Below are 16,287 nucleotides of genomic sequence, written 5' to 3' on the forward strand. Positions count from 1 at the left end.
ACGGTTATGGATGTGGATGTACTAAGCTTTATGATGGATTTCTGTCTGTAATCACAGACACAACCTGTCGGAGTAGGATACTAACTGTGTGATGGATGAAGGTTTGGCAAACGAGATTATAATATCGGTGAAATATAGCGGTAAACCCTAGTTATATACCCAGGTCAACCACAAGTATGAGCTGATATTTGAGGGGTAGGAGGACCACAACTGAGAACCACAAACAGCGGAAACAGTTACGATTTTCTTCCACATGACTTACAGTGGTTGTGAGGGTATAGATGTGGGAGGTACCTTATCTGCCACTCAGCAGCGGAAACATCCACCTATTACAGCAGTTTTTATCAGTTTTTTAAACCTTGATCAACACCTACTATTTATCTCCCCTTCTAGAGCTTCGTGGGATGCTAGACCATGCGGAGACAGATAAAATCATTTACAAAATAAAAAAATCCTCTTGACCTCTGTTTAGTGTATCTTGATGTGTAGTGACACCTGTAAAAACTATATTAGTCTATTTCCATTGGATATTGCCTCCTTCCTCTGGTATCATCCGATCTCCAGGTCAAGTTAATTAATGTTATTGTTTACACATTAGATGTATAGCCTTCAGGTATCCTCGAACAAGATACCAGTTTATACCACAGGAAATGTGAAGACTATCATATTTGTTCATGGGGCACCCCTGTTGGGAAATAAATCTGACCTTCCGTTACAAGACTTCTGCCAAAATCCTCGGAAGCGTGCAGAGTTTACGAAGGGTCTTAACTAACTGAGTGAATGGCTTGCAAATTTAATTTGAGGGATTTAAGGCCTTTTTTGTGCAAGTCTGAATCATCAAGTTGTCTGATCATGAAAAAATAATTTGTACAATAAGTTCAGCAAATTTTGTCAGTAGAAGTAACAGGTTCTGTGTATGTACCTGAAAAATCTTCTTTTTTTTTCTTGGCAGGTTTATTCCAATGGGATTGTATTCTTAAGAACATTAGGTGGAAAGAAATGTTTTAATTAATATTTAATTCAGGAACATACAACTTTTGTTTGTTGATTTCAGGGTGAAGATTCTGACGACGAGGACCAATGTGCCTTGAGTGATAAATGGAAGTACCAATACAATATTCGACGATGGTCAAGGAAGGACTTTAACAGCCCGACCTCAGAAGACCAGAACACACTGGTAAAGTCTAGTTCTAGTAATGACAGTCTACTGACTGATCAAAATAGTAATAGTGAAACAGACAACAGTCCAGTTCTGGACACCAAAGTCTACCACACCAAAGGTCAGACCAATGACGACTATTTTGGTGTAAAGACGTCAACCCCGGTAAACAACAGGGACAATATGTCATCGTCAGTGACGAGTCCAAGTTTGAGACGAGCAGCCAGTGAAAGAATTAAAGGTGCTAAAAACTTCCTCAAGCGAGTTGAGAGCTTGAAAAATAACCGGAAAACAAAACGGATCGGAAACAAGAATGGAACCGCTGTAGAAATTAGTGAACCTGTTATCATGGACAGTGCTAATATGAAGGAAAAAATAAGGCATTTGAATTGTAAGGACTTGAGTCCTTCTTCAGAAAATGGACCAAGTTCCCCAGAAAGTGGGTTAGACCGGGAAACGGCAATACTAAATTCAGGTGATGTAACTCCAACATCACCAGAACCATGGTCAGATGAAACGACAAACTACAAGGTGCCAAATGTAAATACTAAATCTCCCTCTGGGTCCTTGTCACTGCAGGAACTCTCAGACATTGAAAGTGTCTTACAGACAACATCAACATTTTCAACATCTAGTACAGACAGTGATGAACCTTTGCTTGGGAGTTCGCCCAGGAAACATTTCTCAGTACGGAGAAATCACAGTGAAAATAATTTAACGGAGGGTAATAATTATGATTTACCGCCAAGTCGACCTGGACGATTTCCTAAAGAGTTGAGCTCTAGTTATAGTGGACATGGTGTAAAGCACCGGACAGGTAGTTGTAATTTGGGTAGTGATAAGTTAAGTAACTCAGACTCTTGTACTCCAATGGTCAGACGTCGACGGGGGTCAGCTGATCCGAGACTGGCCGGACACCGGACCAGTTACTATGACAACGTGAAGGAGGAGGAGGATCTGCAATCAACACAAAAGGAGCTTGATTTGATTCTCCATCGTCTGTTTCAAGATATTAATGGCTTGAACAAAGCCATCTATGGAGAAGATGCTGGTATGTATTTCAAAAAATATTTTCTGAATAAACTCAATTTACATTCTTTCATTATCATTTATGATTATTATCGATATTATGTTTGTTGACTACATATGAATGAAATAATTCTTAAGATAATTTACAACCAATAATTCAAAAATTCAAATTTTAGACAGAATTTATTTTGTATTTTGTTTCTCACAATTATATGCATATATCATATCTCTAACTACAATGTATTTTCATTTCTTTGGAATATCAGTTCAAGTTTACTTCAGTTGATGTGGATTGATTTATTTTTAATTGATTTATAAGATCACTATTTTATGTGTAGACTACACTTTTGTTTTAGTTTTTTTCTTTTTTCGTTTTCTAGGCAATTAATATGAGACAAATGTGACATTTTTGTAAGCTCAACAGTCGCATGGCTGGCTTTTTTGGTTGTTTTTATCATTTTTGTAGCTGTTTATGATTTATAACCCCCTTGTTTGAAATGTATGCAAGTCCCTTGAAAAGAATTTTATTCTCAATATACATCATTTAAGTTTCTTTTAGATCAAGCAGCCAATTCTGTTCAAACTGTTTTATAATCTTAAAGTATCTAAATATCATCATCGTTAAAGTTTTAATAGGATTAGGAGAGTTCAGACCAAAATCAAAACTTCCTCCAACTCCCATGTTCCCTCACCATCACCTGTAGATGGTAGTATATATGTAGTACCTGTCAATATTGGTTATAATACAACAGATTATTTATATTGATACTATTGTTTGGTATCATACATTTTATTTGTCACCAGTCAAGATCATACTATCTGTATCAGCCTACATTCACTTTGTTTATATTTTCAAAAAAATTGTTGTTGATACAAACAAACAAAAATGAATCCCAGTTTGAAGGGCATGCCAACTTACTCCATTTCTGTAGGTCTGATATATGGATTGACATTACACCCCAATTAAAAGTTGATGTTGTTTTTTTGCTGCATTGATATGTTATAATGTAAAATAGTTGTGTGGGTCGCCTTCTAATATTCAAAGTTACAAATGGTATCTGCTTTATTTCTTTTTCTTAATCTGCAACCTACTTTTGGTGACCATTATAAGCTATTTTCATAAATTATTAAAATGAAATGTTAGAGATTATCCATTGTTGTAACCTCATAAATGTAAATACATCAAAAATGATCTGTAAATATGATAAATATCAGTGATGGCATTTATAACTCAAATTTCTCTATTGATATACCATAACGTTAACCATATTATAGGTTAGCAATGTAAAAAAAAATCCTGAATTGAAAGAAATATGGCAGACAGGTTGTCAATTTTAGTTAGGTCGTCAATTTTTTTTAACCATATTATAGAATGGAAAGTGTTTAGAAAATCCTGACAAATTATATGTGTGAAAGCTAATGTGATTTATCAGCCATTCACAGGCTAGCCTCTTTTAAAAACTAGGTAGAAAAGTCAGGATATAGTCCTGGTGTGAACCATTCACCGGAAATTTTAATCTGTATTTTGCATGAGCTGAGGTGTTTAGCTGTTTAAGTAAATATGGTGGTTGATAACTATAGAGCCCTTGTAGTATGTGGACTTGTTGGATTTAGTGTATTGTATTATGTCACGTTAGACATACTTCAGTGTCGTACTATACTTACTCTATGGTATACACACATTTTAACAACATGTGTTTTCCAGTTGATTTACAATTTTTGTCACGACTTTTTCTTGACCCTTTTTACCCCATAATTTCTTGTAGAATTTATCAATTAAAATTGTTTCGAGTTTTTTACTTGTGTATTTGGCAGATTTCAAGTTGACCTGTTTCTAAGTTATGTTGATGGAATTTATCTTGAATCCTTCAACATATCTTTGATCACATATTGTTTTGCTAGATAAGACACACATGAAAGGGACCTACTTCTTATGTAGATAAGAACTGCAATAAAACCAGGTGTAAATCATCATCAGGTTGACCCCAACGGCCTTTCAAAATGGTAGAGGCACCTTATACACTGTCCTTAGGAAATCTTTTTTGACATCACAAACTCAATATTTGATTAAATTCTTTGGAAGAGATTACGGTCATGTTCAGAATACTATATCCTAATTAAAATGTTAACGACATTTTTTTTATAGCAGACAAAAATAGATAGTGAGGAATGAAATACAAGTAAATATGTCGTGATGTATCACAAACTGTTTAGTCACATATATGTATAGAGGGGCACTCGAAACCCACTCGAAATGTCTCCAGTTCCTCGTAATGTTAGCTGGCTTCTCCAAGAAGACATACAAAACATTTTTGTCAGACGTCTGAAGGGGAGAGTGGCCACTTGTTCTAGTATTATCGGAAATGATCAGATAAGTTGATAGCTGTTTATAACAAACTGGGTATAAAATTCTTAGCCATGACAAACATATCTTCAGAAAGTATTTGTATCGGGTAATAGTTGTTTTGTCCTGAAACTGATACACTCTCTTAATTTTGTCTCTCAGTGACGGTTTGTGGATACATGTACTTTCATTTTAACTGTTAGACATTTTTTTTCATATTTAGGAATAAATGATATTTCAAGATAAAAAGAGTTTTTCAGTGAGATAGATAGTCAGAATACTACGGGGAAAATGCCAGAAATTATATAAAAAATATCTACAGTGATATATATATTTGTTTACCTAATGGTACATGTTAGAGAAAACATTATATCAAAGAGAGACATCATTAAAATCACCAAGTGGACACGGTAATGGCCCTAATAGCTGTAATGTTCTATGTACAGGATATGTGACCCCTCCTTCCTGCATGTCCTGGACCCTTGTCATCCAATACATGCCTATGTTACTGGGCGTTGTCCATAAATCCAGTCGTCTATGACCATCAAGTTATATTCGATAAAACATCTGCTCACAAAGGTCCCCTTGGCACTATTTTAGGGAGTTACATGTAACCCTGTCGGGTGTTAAGATGCTGTTTATAGGTTAAATTTCAAACAACTAGTTTAAGCACCAAGTTAACCTGTTCTTTAATCGGTTCACAGAGGTCACAGTTCAAGAGAGTGTTGAAAATTTCCTTGGTGTGGAAAAAATGTATGAATGTCATGTTTTATTATCATGCAATCTGTTTGCACCCATATGACCTCCGTATAAAATAGTTGTATTGTCAGATATTGTTCTTAATGTTCTTTCTCATGTGATTGGTAAATTTAAACAATTGTAGGTATCGAGGTAAAAGTTTTCATTATTAATACTGAATTCAGTATATCTATGCTACATTTTGGCAAAATCATCTATTTCCATATTGTAGGTGTGATAACAAGACAAATATTTATTCTTGATGACCTCCTGACCCCTGACCTAAAAAAACTTCCAATTGTAACCTTTTGACCTTTGAATTGCAGCTGATGTAGAACTCCCTCCTTCACTCCAAAATAGTTTAAATCTGAATAGCCTTGACATTGAGGATGGCCAGGTGATTAGTGGCATCAATTCCAGTGACTTTGATCCCGATAATGATGTCACTGGTGGAACAGTGTCCTCCCCCGAGAGCAGCGACCATGACATTCCAGGTGAAGATATGTCCCACGACGATTCCACAGAACAGGTCATCTACCGAGAGAGGCGGGACTCTGGGGTTGGATCTTCCCTCACCCGAACCCCCAGGTAAGATATATTGCTATACTATTAGTTCATGTGACTAATTATAATCCTATCTTCTTTGGCAGGAATGTAAAAAAAAAATATTGAATCACATTGGTTTGTTAAGAGGTCTCTTCTTGCAGTTTTCAACTGATCTAAGACCTGCTATCATTATTTAGGATCCTCTTTGACAAGTTTTATAATAATGTTAAATTTTCATATCAGACAATGTGCCTGAATGTAAAATTCACTTCTGATTGAATCCTTTCTTTATTTTCATCACAGTGACAGAAGACGATATCGGATACGCTGGCATAGTTTCCAAAAGTCACATCGACCGAGCTATGGAAATGAAAACATTCAGCTAACGTGTCTGTCAATCTGTCAACTGATGGTCCTACAGAAACTTTCACTCATCAAGCTCACAGCACTCATAGAAAAATACTCTCCCAACCGGCCCGGCTGGAACTGGACGGTCCCTCGCTTCATGAAGAGGCACAAAGTGCCCGACTACAAGGACAAGGTGGTTTTCGGCGTGCCCCTGTTAGTGACTCTACAGAGAACAGGGCAGCCCCTTCCCCAATGTATACTCCATGCAATGCGCTACCTCCGCAAAACATCTCCGGAAGCTATTGGTATCTTCCGTAAACCTGGTGTCAGGTCCCGTATACAGAAGCTGAAGAATGAACTTGAGGCAAATCCAGGTATGTTTGAAAAAGTTAAAAAGGTATCTGAGTCAAATTCAAAGAAAGAAACCAACATTAATTCTCCTCTACATGAAACATGCATTGTATAGCAGTAGGGCTTAAGATATATATATTTTGTTAAATGTGGTCGTCATTTCTTGTTGGCAAGGGAAATGTCTCTGTACTCAATTTGGCAGTAACTGCTAGTGTTTAAAGTGGTGGTACAGTTGTTTTACAGAAATCTATTTTAAATCTGTTTTTGTTTCTGTTTAACAATAATCCAGTGTGAACAACCTCAATATGTTCTCTTTGGTTCAGGAAGATATTGATTTCCCCCACATAACCACACTGATCAATAAGGATAAGTTGTAGGTAAATGTGTGATTCTACATATACAATGGGTGTGGACTTCCTTCCAACAAGCTGTTATACACATCTGTGACCAGTACTTTAGAATAACTGTGATTGCCTCACAGCCAGTATACAAAGTCAGCTTGTCAACCAATCCTAGACATAAAATTATTGTTCCTCTTTTGAAATATTTTTTTTCAAACTTTACTGGAGGGTCAGTCTGATTTATAGAGACTAGGTGTGACGAATTGTAGTGTTTGAAAACCAATCAAGGGGAAGCAACTCCCATTTATCTATTTAACACAAAGAGAAGGATGATAGATGTACAGTGTAGTAGCTATATATATATATATGTATATATCGTGTTATAAAAAACAGGACCTGTCAAAATAAAGACTTGTTAGGGAGATTAAGTTAATATGTATATTTGATTTGCCTTCCATATTGATAGATGATCTTTCTTTTCTCACAGAAATGGTGTGTTTTGAGGATGTACAGGACTTTGATGTTGCTGATCTCCTAAAACAGTATTTCCGAGACCTCCCTGAGTGTTTACTCACCAACAAACTCTCCGAGATCTTCATAAACATCTTCATCTGTAAGTCAATATCACTTTTCTGGTTTTAGTATTATTGTTTTATGAAATGTCAAATAATTTATAGTATTTATACTAGAAAATATCACAAATACTCCATTCACAAGCTGCTTGAAGCAATTGAAACATGAACAAAACAAATTTAGTTTTCTTTGTGAATGTGTGAATTCTTGTTGCTCTGCTTATTGAATTGATGTAAGACAATTATAAATTTATGATCTTTGTACTTAGTTTTACCAACAAACAAAAAAAATCCTTTCTAGGTAAAAAAAATAAAAAAGGAAAAAAAAAATATTGATGTCAATGAGGTATAAATAATATAACCTTTGTAATTATTTTTAATGGGATATCAGTTTTCTCCTTTTTAATGGGATATCGGTTTTCTCCTTTTTAATCGGATATCGGTTTTCCCCTTTTTAATGGGATATCGGTTTTCTCCTTTTTAATCGGATATCGGTTTTCTCCTATCTATAGACTTACCAGCTGAGCAGAGGGTGGAAGCTCTGCAGTCATCTGTACTCCTTCTCCCTGACGAGAATCGTGAGGTGCTAGAATCTCTCCTCCTCTTCTTGTCTGATATCTCCCAGCATGCATCAGAACACCAGGTAAGATTCCAGACTATATAGTTACTTTATGAAATGAGATAAATTTTAAGAATTCATGATTATACAAGGGAATCTTTTTGGTTTTTTTTGTTGTTTTATTTCATCTTCATTATTGTCACAACTAACTTATTATCTTGATGATCGGAACAGATGACAGCAAGTAACTTGGCAGTATGCCTTGCACCTTCACTGTTCATGATGGGTGGCTATAAGATTGGGAGCCAGAGTCCCAGCCCTCGCCGCCCAAGGAAAAACCTTGGTGTTCCTGATACCCGTGAACTGTTGGAACAGAAAGCTGCCCACGAGTGTCTCACCATGATGATTGTGGAATGTAAAAAGATCTTCACAGTAAGTACAGATACATGAAAGTTACAAATGTCTACAGGTGTGTGTTAAACATATGTAAAGTGAAAGTTTAAAATGTCTACAGGTTACTGTGTTAAACATATGTAAAGTGAAAGTTAAAAATATCTGCAAGTTACTGTGTTTGACATATGTAAAGTGAATAAAAACATTGTGTTAACTGTGGAAAAGTCATTGTGTAAACACTAATTAAGTGCATCATTCAAAAAGTACTCTAATGATAAATTCAGTTAAAGTATTTCTGTATTTGCCTGATGACAGTTGCTGAAGAGATTTATAGTATCTATTTCAGTAACAGAATTTGTCCTTATTTTACAGATATCTACAAGCACCTTGAGCAAGTGTCGGTTCTCCTACATAGAACAGGGCAACCCTGTAACTATGGAGGAGTACAAAATGAGATCGACTGAGGACGTCCCCGGGTATCAATCTGACGTAGAGACCTGTATACAGGGCTTACAGAAGGTAATCACAGCAGATTCATTAGACAAAAAAATTCACCTAGGAATAAACCACTAAGTTAAACTTCTCTCATGCCTTTTCATATTTCGCTTCGATTACATTAAATAGATATTTTTGAGATGTTATGGTTACGGTACTGATACCACTTTCACCAATTTCTAAAACAGGACATTAAATTGGTTTCAAATTTGATTATCCAAAGTGTTGTATAATTCAATTTATTCTTTATATTATACTCAAACAAACTAGTTCATACAACTGCTGTTAAGTGCTGAATTTTGAAATAGGATTTCATTTTGTCTGTTCAGGAATCTCATGATAAGTTCCGTGGCTGGGTTTCCACATCTTGTAGTCATAGCATTGACGTGTCCTACAAGAAAGTAGCGGATGGTCATCCACTACGTCTGTGGAAGTTCCAAGTAGATGTGGAAGCTCCCCCAGATGTTGTTCTGGACAAGCTCAAGAATGAGAGGTAAGGGTCACTTAAACAGTGCTCCAGGGTTTTGTTCACTGCATTTAAGGAAAATCTTCAATATCAATGGCACAAAATTTCAGTTTTTCCTAGTAAAAGTAATTCTAAATAGATAATTTTGAAAATGATTGAAGGGTAGCTTTAACATTTGTACTCTCTATTTCCTCAGACAACAATGGGATGAAGATCTACTGAAGTGGCGATGTATTGAGAAACTCGACCAACAGACTGATGTGTTCCAATGCTCTCGTAATTCCATGCCGCCACATCCCAGTCGGGACATTGTTGTCCTTAGGTTAGTTATCTCCCCTTAGATGGCTCATAGAATTACTGTTACTAATAGTATGAAACATACCTTTAGTGATATTATAGATATTCATTGATAATGAGTTGTTTTTTTTTGGTTTTTTTTTTCAAAATAAAGTCTAATCTAATACTCTTTGGATGAGTTGTAAATAGGATTTTAGAATAAAGAGGTGTTCTTTTGTATTTTCATTGAATGTTTTATTATGATGAATCAAATTCTGATAATTGAGTATTCAAGTATTAAATTCATTCTTATTATTAATGAAAACAAGGAAGTACTTTGATATTGCAAATTAACCTCATTTGAAAACGTCTAAACAAAATGATTAATCAGAATAATTATTTTGATTACAAAGGTCGTGGAGAACAGATCTTCCCAAGGGTGCATGCTGTCTGGTGTCGTTTTCTGTGGAACATCCAAAAGCAGAGCTGCTTGGAGGTGTTCGGTCAGTGGAGCTGGCTTCACATTTCCTAATGGAACCATGCGGCACCGGCAAATCACGTATAACCCACATCACCAGGGTCGACCTCAGGTGTGTATAGCAGACAGTTATCTTGTTACATTTGAGGACAGGATCTCACTTTCTTTTTTAACGTCTTTAGTCACAAATCTGAATTTCATTATTATTATCTTGGTCATATCTACCTCAAATTAAAGCATAGCTAATTCAGTTGATGAATTATTCGGAAAATGGTCCTGATACAAGTGTAGCTCATTTTCAAGGCTAAGAATTAATGATGAAAACCTATAACCTGGGGCTATTCCAGTAAAAGTTTACCTAATGGGAGGACTCCAGATTTACCAAACAGGAACTACCAAAATAAGTGATTCATATTAAGCTGCATTTTCGCCAGAACCCACAAGGCATTATATACATTCGTTAGTTTTGTAGTCCTCCTGTGGGGTTCATACTTCACTGAAATAGTCATTATCAGCTGATAGTACTGTAGTGTCAGTGTGATGGAACTGAACCTTGTACCAGATGACTTGTTCTCTGTAACTCTGTGTTGTGGTCTATATGCTTTATATTAATATTGAATCCTTATGTTGACAGAGGGCGAACGTCCGAGTGGTACAAGAGGTCTTTCGGTCACATCACTTGTGGGATGTTAGAAAGAATAAGAGACTCATTTAAACAGACTTCAGAAGGACCTGACCGTGAGTCAACGGTGTAGCAAGATCACCATGGCAACAGATCACATGACCAAATTGTGATGGACTAGAAGTGATTGCCATGGTGACATACCACATTGATGCCAACACACTTGAGTTACCATTTCATTGGAGATCTTCACACATTCCTTCAGAGCAGTTTCACACTATTATCTGCTATAGCCTGGGGCCATGAAGAGGATGGCAGATCTCTGGTGAAGTGATGTCAATCTCAAGGAAATTCAATTAGTGCTTATCTGGAATCATCACAGAGTGAGATGAAAGACAGGTTCTTTGTGAAGGAGGTTCAAACAAAGCTTGTAATATAATCTATACAGTGAGGGTAAATTTTACATCTGTTGGCATTCAAGGTGCTGGCACAAAGACTGCCTCAATAAAAAGTGTGTACTATTTAAATCAAATCACTTTAAGTGGTTTTCATGGTAACAGACTGACCATATGGACAGAGCGTAGCGGGGGACGGGTCTGAAAGCAGGTGAAAATCTGATAATCCTCATTTGTTGTATTATGATATTTTTAAGTCATTGCATTTATGATATTAGGTCACAGATATGTCTGTGTTGTTATTTTATGACAGATATATCTTTTATCTGAAGTTGTTAAAATATGGAACAAGGGCGTTTTATTACAAAGTGAACATCTGTTCAGGAATATATTAAAGATTGTTCAAAATATTAAAAATCTTTAAGCTGAGCAAGAGATATTTTAGAAATATACTCGGTTGTTGAATTGGATGTTATCTCAATAAGTTGTATGGTACATTTTAACCAGGAATTCGAGAAAAAAAAAAGACATATTCAAATATTGAAGATACAGAAACAGAAATTCTAATACAGAGTATATGTTGTGAGTATAGGGGGAACTTAGGTTTACTATACACAGGATATGTTGTTTTTTCTGGAAGAAGATTGGCTTGTACATCTACAAAGTGTACAGTAGTTTTCATTGTACCTTTAGTAACAGACCAAAGAAAATGAAATTTAATTCAACTAGGAAGTCATGTATTTTGATAAGTCCACAAGACAGCTTTTTTATGTGTTAAATCAAATCTAAAAACTAGCTGTTCTATATTTGTTTTCAAAAGAATTAGATTTTCACTTATTGTCATAAATAAATGTTCACATGATACCATCATGGTGATTCATGTGTGATGTGAAGTATTCAAACATCTACACTACAAAAGGTTTTAACAAAACAGCAGCATAGTATGTAACATTTAGGGATGTTATTTAAATGTACAATCAAATCTACTGGAAATAAGATCTACAAAATATTTTATGAGATCCATTATTTAAATATTGTAATGTGCCACTTTCTCTTTCATTTTTCATGAACATATTTTTTCTGTAATTGTGTATTTTTTTCTCCAAATATTGTTAAAACAGTGTCTTTTTGTCTTTTTATCCATCATTAATATTGTGTAGAAGAGGAGCTCAAAAGAATTTGCATTTAATGTCAAAAGAAGTTTAACCCTGAACTGAGAGGTAAAATGGTGTACCAATAACCAGAGTAGCATTCTAATGATCGTACCCAGTAGATGGAACGGTCTGCATTACCATCCTGTCTACCCCTGACAAGTTTCACATGGTATAGTCCAATGGCTCAGTTAGGGGCCAGACTTAAACATATACTCATAGATCCGTAGGGATCAGAAATTGGAACAGATTGGGATATAAACAGTTTGCAGTGGACACAGTGATATTTTTTTTTCATTGTTTTTTCCCCTTTTTTATAGGTAATTGTTTAGAAAAGCTACTTTTTTGTAGAACTTGTAGCATTTCATTTATTTATTTTCAATGTAATGAAAACCTCAGGTTTAAATGAAATGGCAAGTACTGTGCGAGATGTCTTTACTTCGATATCAGCAGAATATTTAAACAAGTATTGAAGTTTTAGTGTAAAATTGAAACATGTTTTTGTAGCATACAAGAGAGTCCCTTAACTTGCCAAAAAATATACATCCACAAATCACTTGTTAAAGACTGTACAAAGTGAAGATTTAGTAATGATCACTGCCAATGTAGAAAATTGTCTTCGATATTTTGTCTGAAATTTATCAGAAAGGGAACACTCAGGTGTAATTAGATATTAGTATTGTAGAATAATATTGAGTACAAGGGGAAATAACTGTGGTTAGTTAGATAACTCGGATCAAGAGATTATGGTCTTGCTTGGTTAAAGATATTGGTATACATAGCTCTGACAGTTGAATTTAACAACTTGAGAGGGGCTGGGACCAAAACAAAACTAAAGGAGATATTAAAGGTATTTTATAGAGATATGTATTCTGTATGATTATTGGGGGACCAAGAATTGATTCTGAGAGAAGTGGGAGATTCTGTCAGAGTTTGTATGTTTGTATGTATATCAGAGATGTACAGCCTATTGTGGAGAATCTTAGCTCATGCAATATAGTGCTGGGTTTGAGTGAGGAGGTGAAATTAGCATTACTAGTTATTTTTATTTTCAGTTCAGCAGCTCAGATTTCCACTTGGTGGAGATTTGTTTTTCCTTTGAACTTTGGTGCTAGTCACAGTTTGTTTATGTATCTGTGTATTGTGTGGTATGATGTCGGAGCATTGTGTAATTTCCTTAGTCCCAGTCCTTGAATTGTCATGTGCTGTTTTCCCGGTTCCAAGCAATTTCGTTTGGAATATTTTTCAATCTTTTTAGGGATATCATATTAACATACAGGAGAACCTTTCTGGAAATATGAGCGAAAACCGAAATAGTTTGGATCTGATGTTTCACAACGCACAAAAAAAACGTCAATCTGATATTTTAAAACACCTCTTCTGTGGTTTAACGTGCATTTTCTAAGTGGGCCAAAAAAGAGGTTTATTCTGTAGAATTTTCTTCAATGAAACTTTGAAATTTCAAGAAAGAGAAAAAGTGGGAACCTGTCAATTTACGAATACAAAATTAAATAATTTTAGGTGAAAAAAGTCCTGTTCCTGTCCGTGTCTCTTTATCCATTACAAGCTAGAGTATAAAGTGATTACCAGGTGATATCCAGTGTATTACACAGCATCTGAGGCAACCAACCATGTTTATTAAGTTGGGCTATAATATTAAAAGGTGGAGACTTACCAAGATCTGGAAGTATAGAAAGTAATCCCTGTACCTGTCCTACTGCACTAGCACCTATGTCATTACATAGCAAAATCCATAAAAAAAACCCAAAATACTGTACCTTTAGGATGTAAATGTTATTGCTTTAGATGGATTGTTAATTGAGCATTATCAAAATATTAAAGCCATAGTCCATGTTTCGAATATGAAACTTTTACTCTGCATTTTTGAAGCTTGAAGATTCATTGGGTTTTCTTCTCACTAAAGCTACTCCTACCAGGAATCTTTGGATCATTCAACAAAGGTGGACATTTAAATTAACTGCAGTTTTGTTAGTTGGTCACGCTTCACATTTAATAAACTCATATTGAAGGGACGGAGTTTGATATGAAATGCATGTATTTGGATTCAAAGTTTAAATACAAATTTGACTCGAGCATTTATTTCCACACATCTGAGCAGTTATTTTACACATGAGAGGAGTGAAAAGGAGAGTTATGTGTAATGACATGGGCGCTAAGTAGGTTGGATATGGTACACCCTGTTTATGTGTTATATATTGCCAGTATATAGTCACTGATATTGATGTTATCTACATTCATTACTTATATATATATATATATTGTTGCCAGATGTAATATTGGTGTGTACCTCAGTGTCGGCTCTACATAATTCCTTGTACCATGTTATTGTATGCTATTATTATGGTGACATAAACGTCATTGATTCATTTACTAAACAACTCTATATATTGACTTAATAAATATGCTCTCAAATATATATCTTGTCTTTGTTATCATGAAAACTCAAACTAATTAGGAAATGTGATTTTGAGAACTATAAAAAAAATCAAAAAAAAATCACTGAAGATGTTAGAAAGAAGAAAACACTAATTTTGATTAGTTGATGTCTGGAATGATTGAAGGAAGAATAAGGTTTTGAATATTAGAAGGAAAATATATGAAAGAAATTATGAATTGCGACAGGAATATCCACAACTAAATTCAGATATCCAATCAAGGTTTGTTAAAAACAGATGTTCAAATTAAGGATGAATGTATTAACTTTGGCCCCATAGGGTCGAGATGTCATCACAATGTCTGGAATAATGATTTTACTAAATCAATTTTAACATTCCCTCTTGGGCCAATACCTGGAGTTGTTTTGTGACTGGGAAATCTTTTAATTTTAACCATGACATGACAAGGGAATCTCACACTGGAAAAATGTCCAGTCATTCACCACTACAGAGTCCAGAGAATTTTGTTGCAGTCAGTGTATTTAGGCCTTACCCTCCTGTGTATAGTTGTATATAGGTGTATAATATTGTCCAATTATATCTTCTAAACACCAAGTGTGTCATTTTTACCAGAATTTAATCTAGCCTCTCAAAAACTTCTCAAAATGTTTGATGCACACTAAGGTAGACCCAATTACACAGACTGTAACACATTCTCAGGTCCCTGTGCTATTCACTGTGAGAAAATTCATAACACCACACCATACCAAGGTTTATATTTTAAGATTCCCTTCTAAAGTTTAGGAAGGGTCAAGTTTTGTTAACCAAAGGATGAGGAAATCGCAGAACTTTAAGGAGTTGTCCTGGAGACAACAACTACCATCAGTAGAATAATTTGTTTCTAAGTGGACTGAAGGGATGTTTTAGAAGGTAAGATGTGAATCGATTTTTTACATATATTAGATATTAATTTAATTTAGCTCAAATCCACACATTGACATCTTTTATTTACACATTGTAATATGTCCTTAAATAGTTGTATATTTCTTAGTGACATTTCGTTTAGTTGAATATACGAGGGCTGATTGATACGTTGTGAGCCTCATATTGAAGAATTTTAATTTTGCCGAACATATTGTATTATTTTTCAACATAATCCCCTGCATTATCTATACACTTTTACCAGCGGTGTTTAAGGGCCTCAATGCCACTTTTATAGAACTCCTTTTCTTGGCTCTTCAGAAAGTCAACCACTGCATGTATGACGTCATCATCAGACTGAAAGCGGGTGCCTGAAATAGCTGTTTTCAGTTTTGGAAATAGATGAAAGTCTGATGGATCGAAATCAGTGAATAAGACTGATGCTCAATCAATTTAAAGCCACAATCGTGAATGGTAGCCATGGTGGCAATGAGAGACTTGTGAACAGGAGCATTGTCCTGATGAAATAACACACCTTTATTGAGCTTATCGCGGCGCTTAAGTTTAATATTTTCCCGTTACTGCCTCAGAAAAGAAGCATAATATGTGCCATTAATTGTTTGTCCCTTTTGGAGATAATCTGTCAGCAGAATACCATCTGCATCCAAGAATACCGAGGCCATAACCTTCCCAGCTGATGGAACAGT

The 16,287-nt window shown here is 35.2% G+C and overlaps 1 protein-coding gene across 3 annotated transcripts in view; it reads left to right on the forward strand.

Moving 5' to 3' along the window:
- The window catches only part of LOC117329118 (rho GTPase-activating protein 7-like), a 140,889-nt gene extending 126,189 nt beyond the window's left edge, over positions 1 to 14,700 (forward strand). For all 3 annotated transcript variants that reach the window (XM_033886858.1, XM_033886860.1, XM_033886861.1), the window contains 11 exons: positions 1,055 to 2,210; positions 5,597 to 5,858; positions 6,120 to 6,538; positions 7,344 to 7,469; positions 7,941 to 8,071; positions 8,222 to 8,419; positions 8,753 to 8,899; positions 9,205 to 9,368; positions 9,538 to 9,663; positions 10,031 to 10,207; positions 10,730 to 14,700. In XM_033886858.1, coding sequence (XP_033742749.1) covers positions 1,055 to 2,210; positions 5,597 to 5,858; positions 6,120 to 6,538; positions 7,344 to 7,469; positions 7,941 to 8,071; positions 8,222 to 8,419; positions 8,753 to 8,899; positions 9,205 to 9,368; positions 9,538 to 9,663; positions 10,031 to 10,207; positions 10,730 to 10,850 — 3,027 coding nt within the window. In that variant the 3' untranslated portion in view covers positions 10,851 to 14,700. The remainder of the gene's footprint in view (positions 1 to 1,054; positions 2,211 to 5,596; positions 5,859 to 6,119; positions 6,539 to 7,343; positions 7,470 to 7,940; positions 8,072 to 8,221; positions 8,420 to 8,752; positions 8,900 to 9,204; positions 9,369 to 9,537; positions 9,664 to 10,030; positions 10,208 to 10,729) is intronic.
- Positions 14,701 to 16,287: the final 1,587 nt, after the last annotated feature.

The sequence above is a fragment of the Pecten maximus genome, chromosome 6 (assembly GCF_902652985.1).
Source record: "Pecten maximus chromosome 6, xPecMax1.1, whole genome shotgun sequence".
Taxonomy (NCBI): domain Eukaryota; kingdom Metazoa; phylum Mollusca; class Bivalvia; order Pectinida; family Pectinidae; genus Pecten; species Pecten maximus.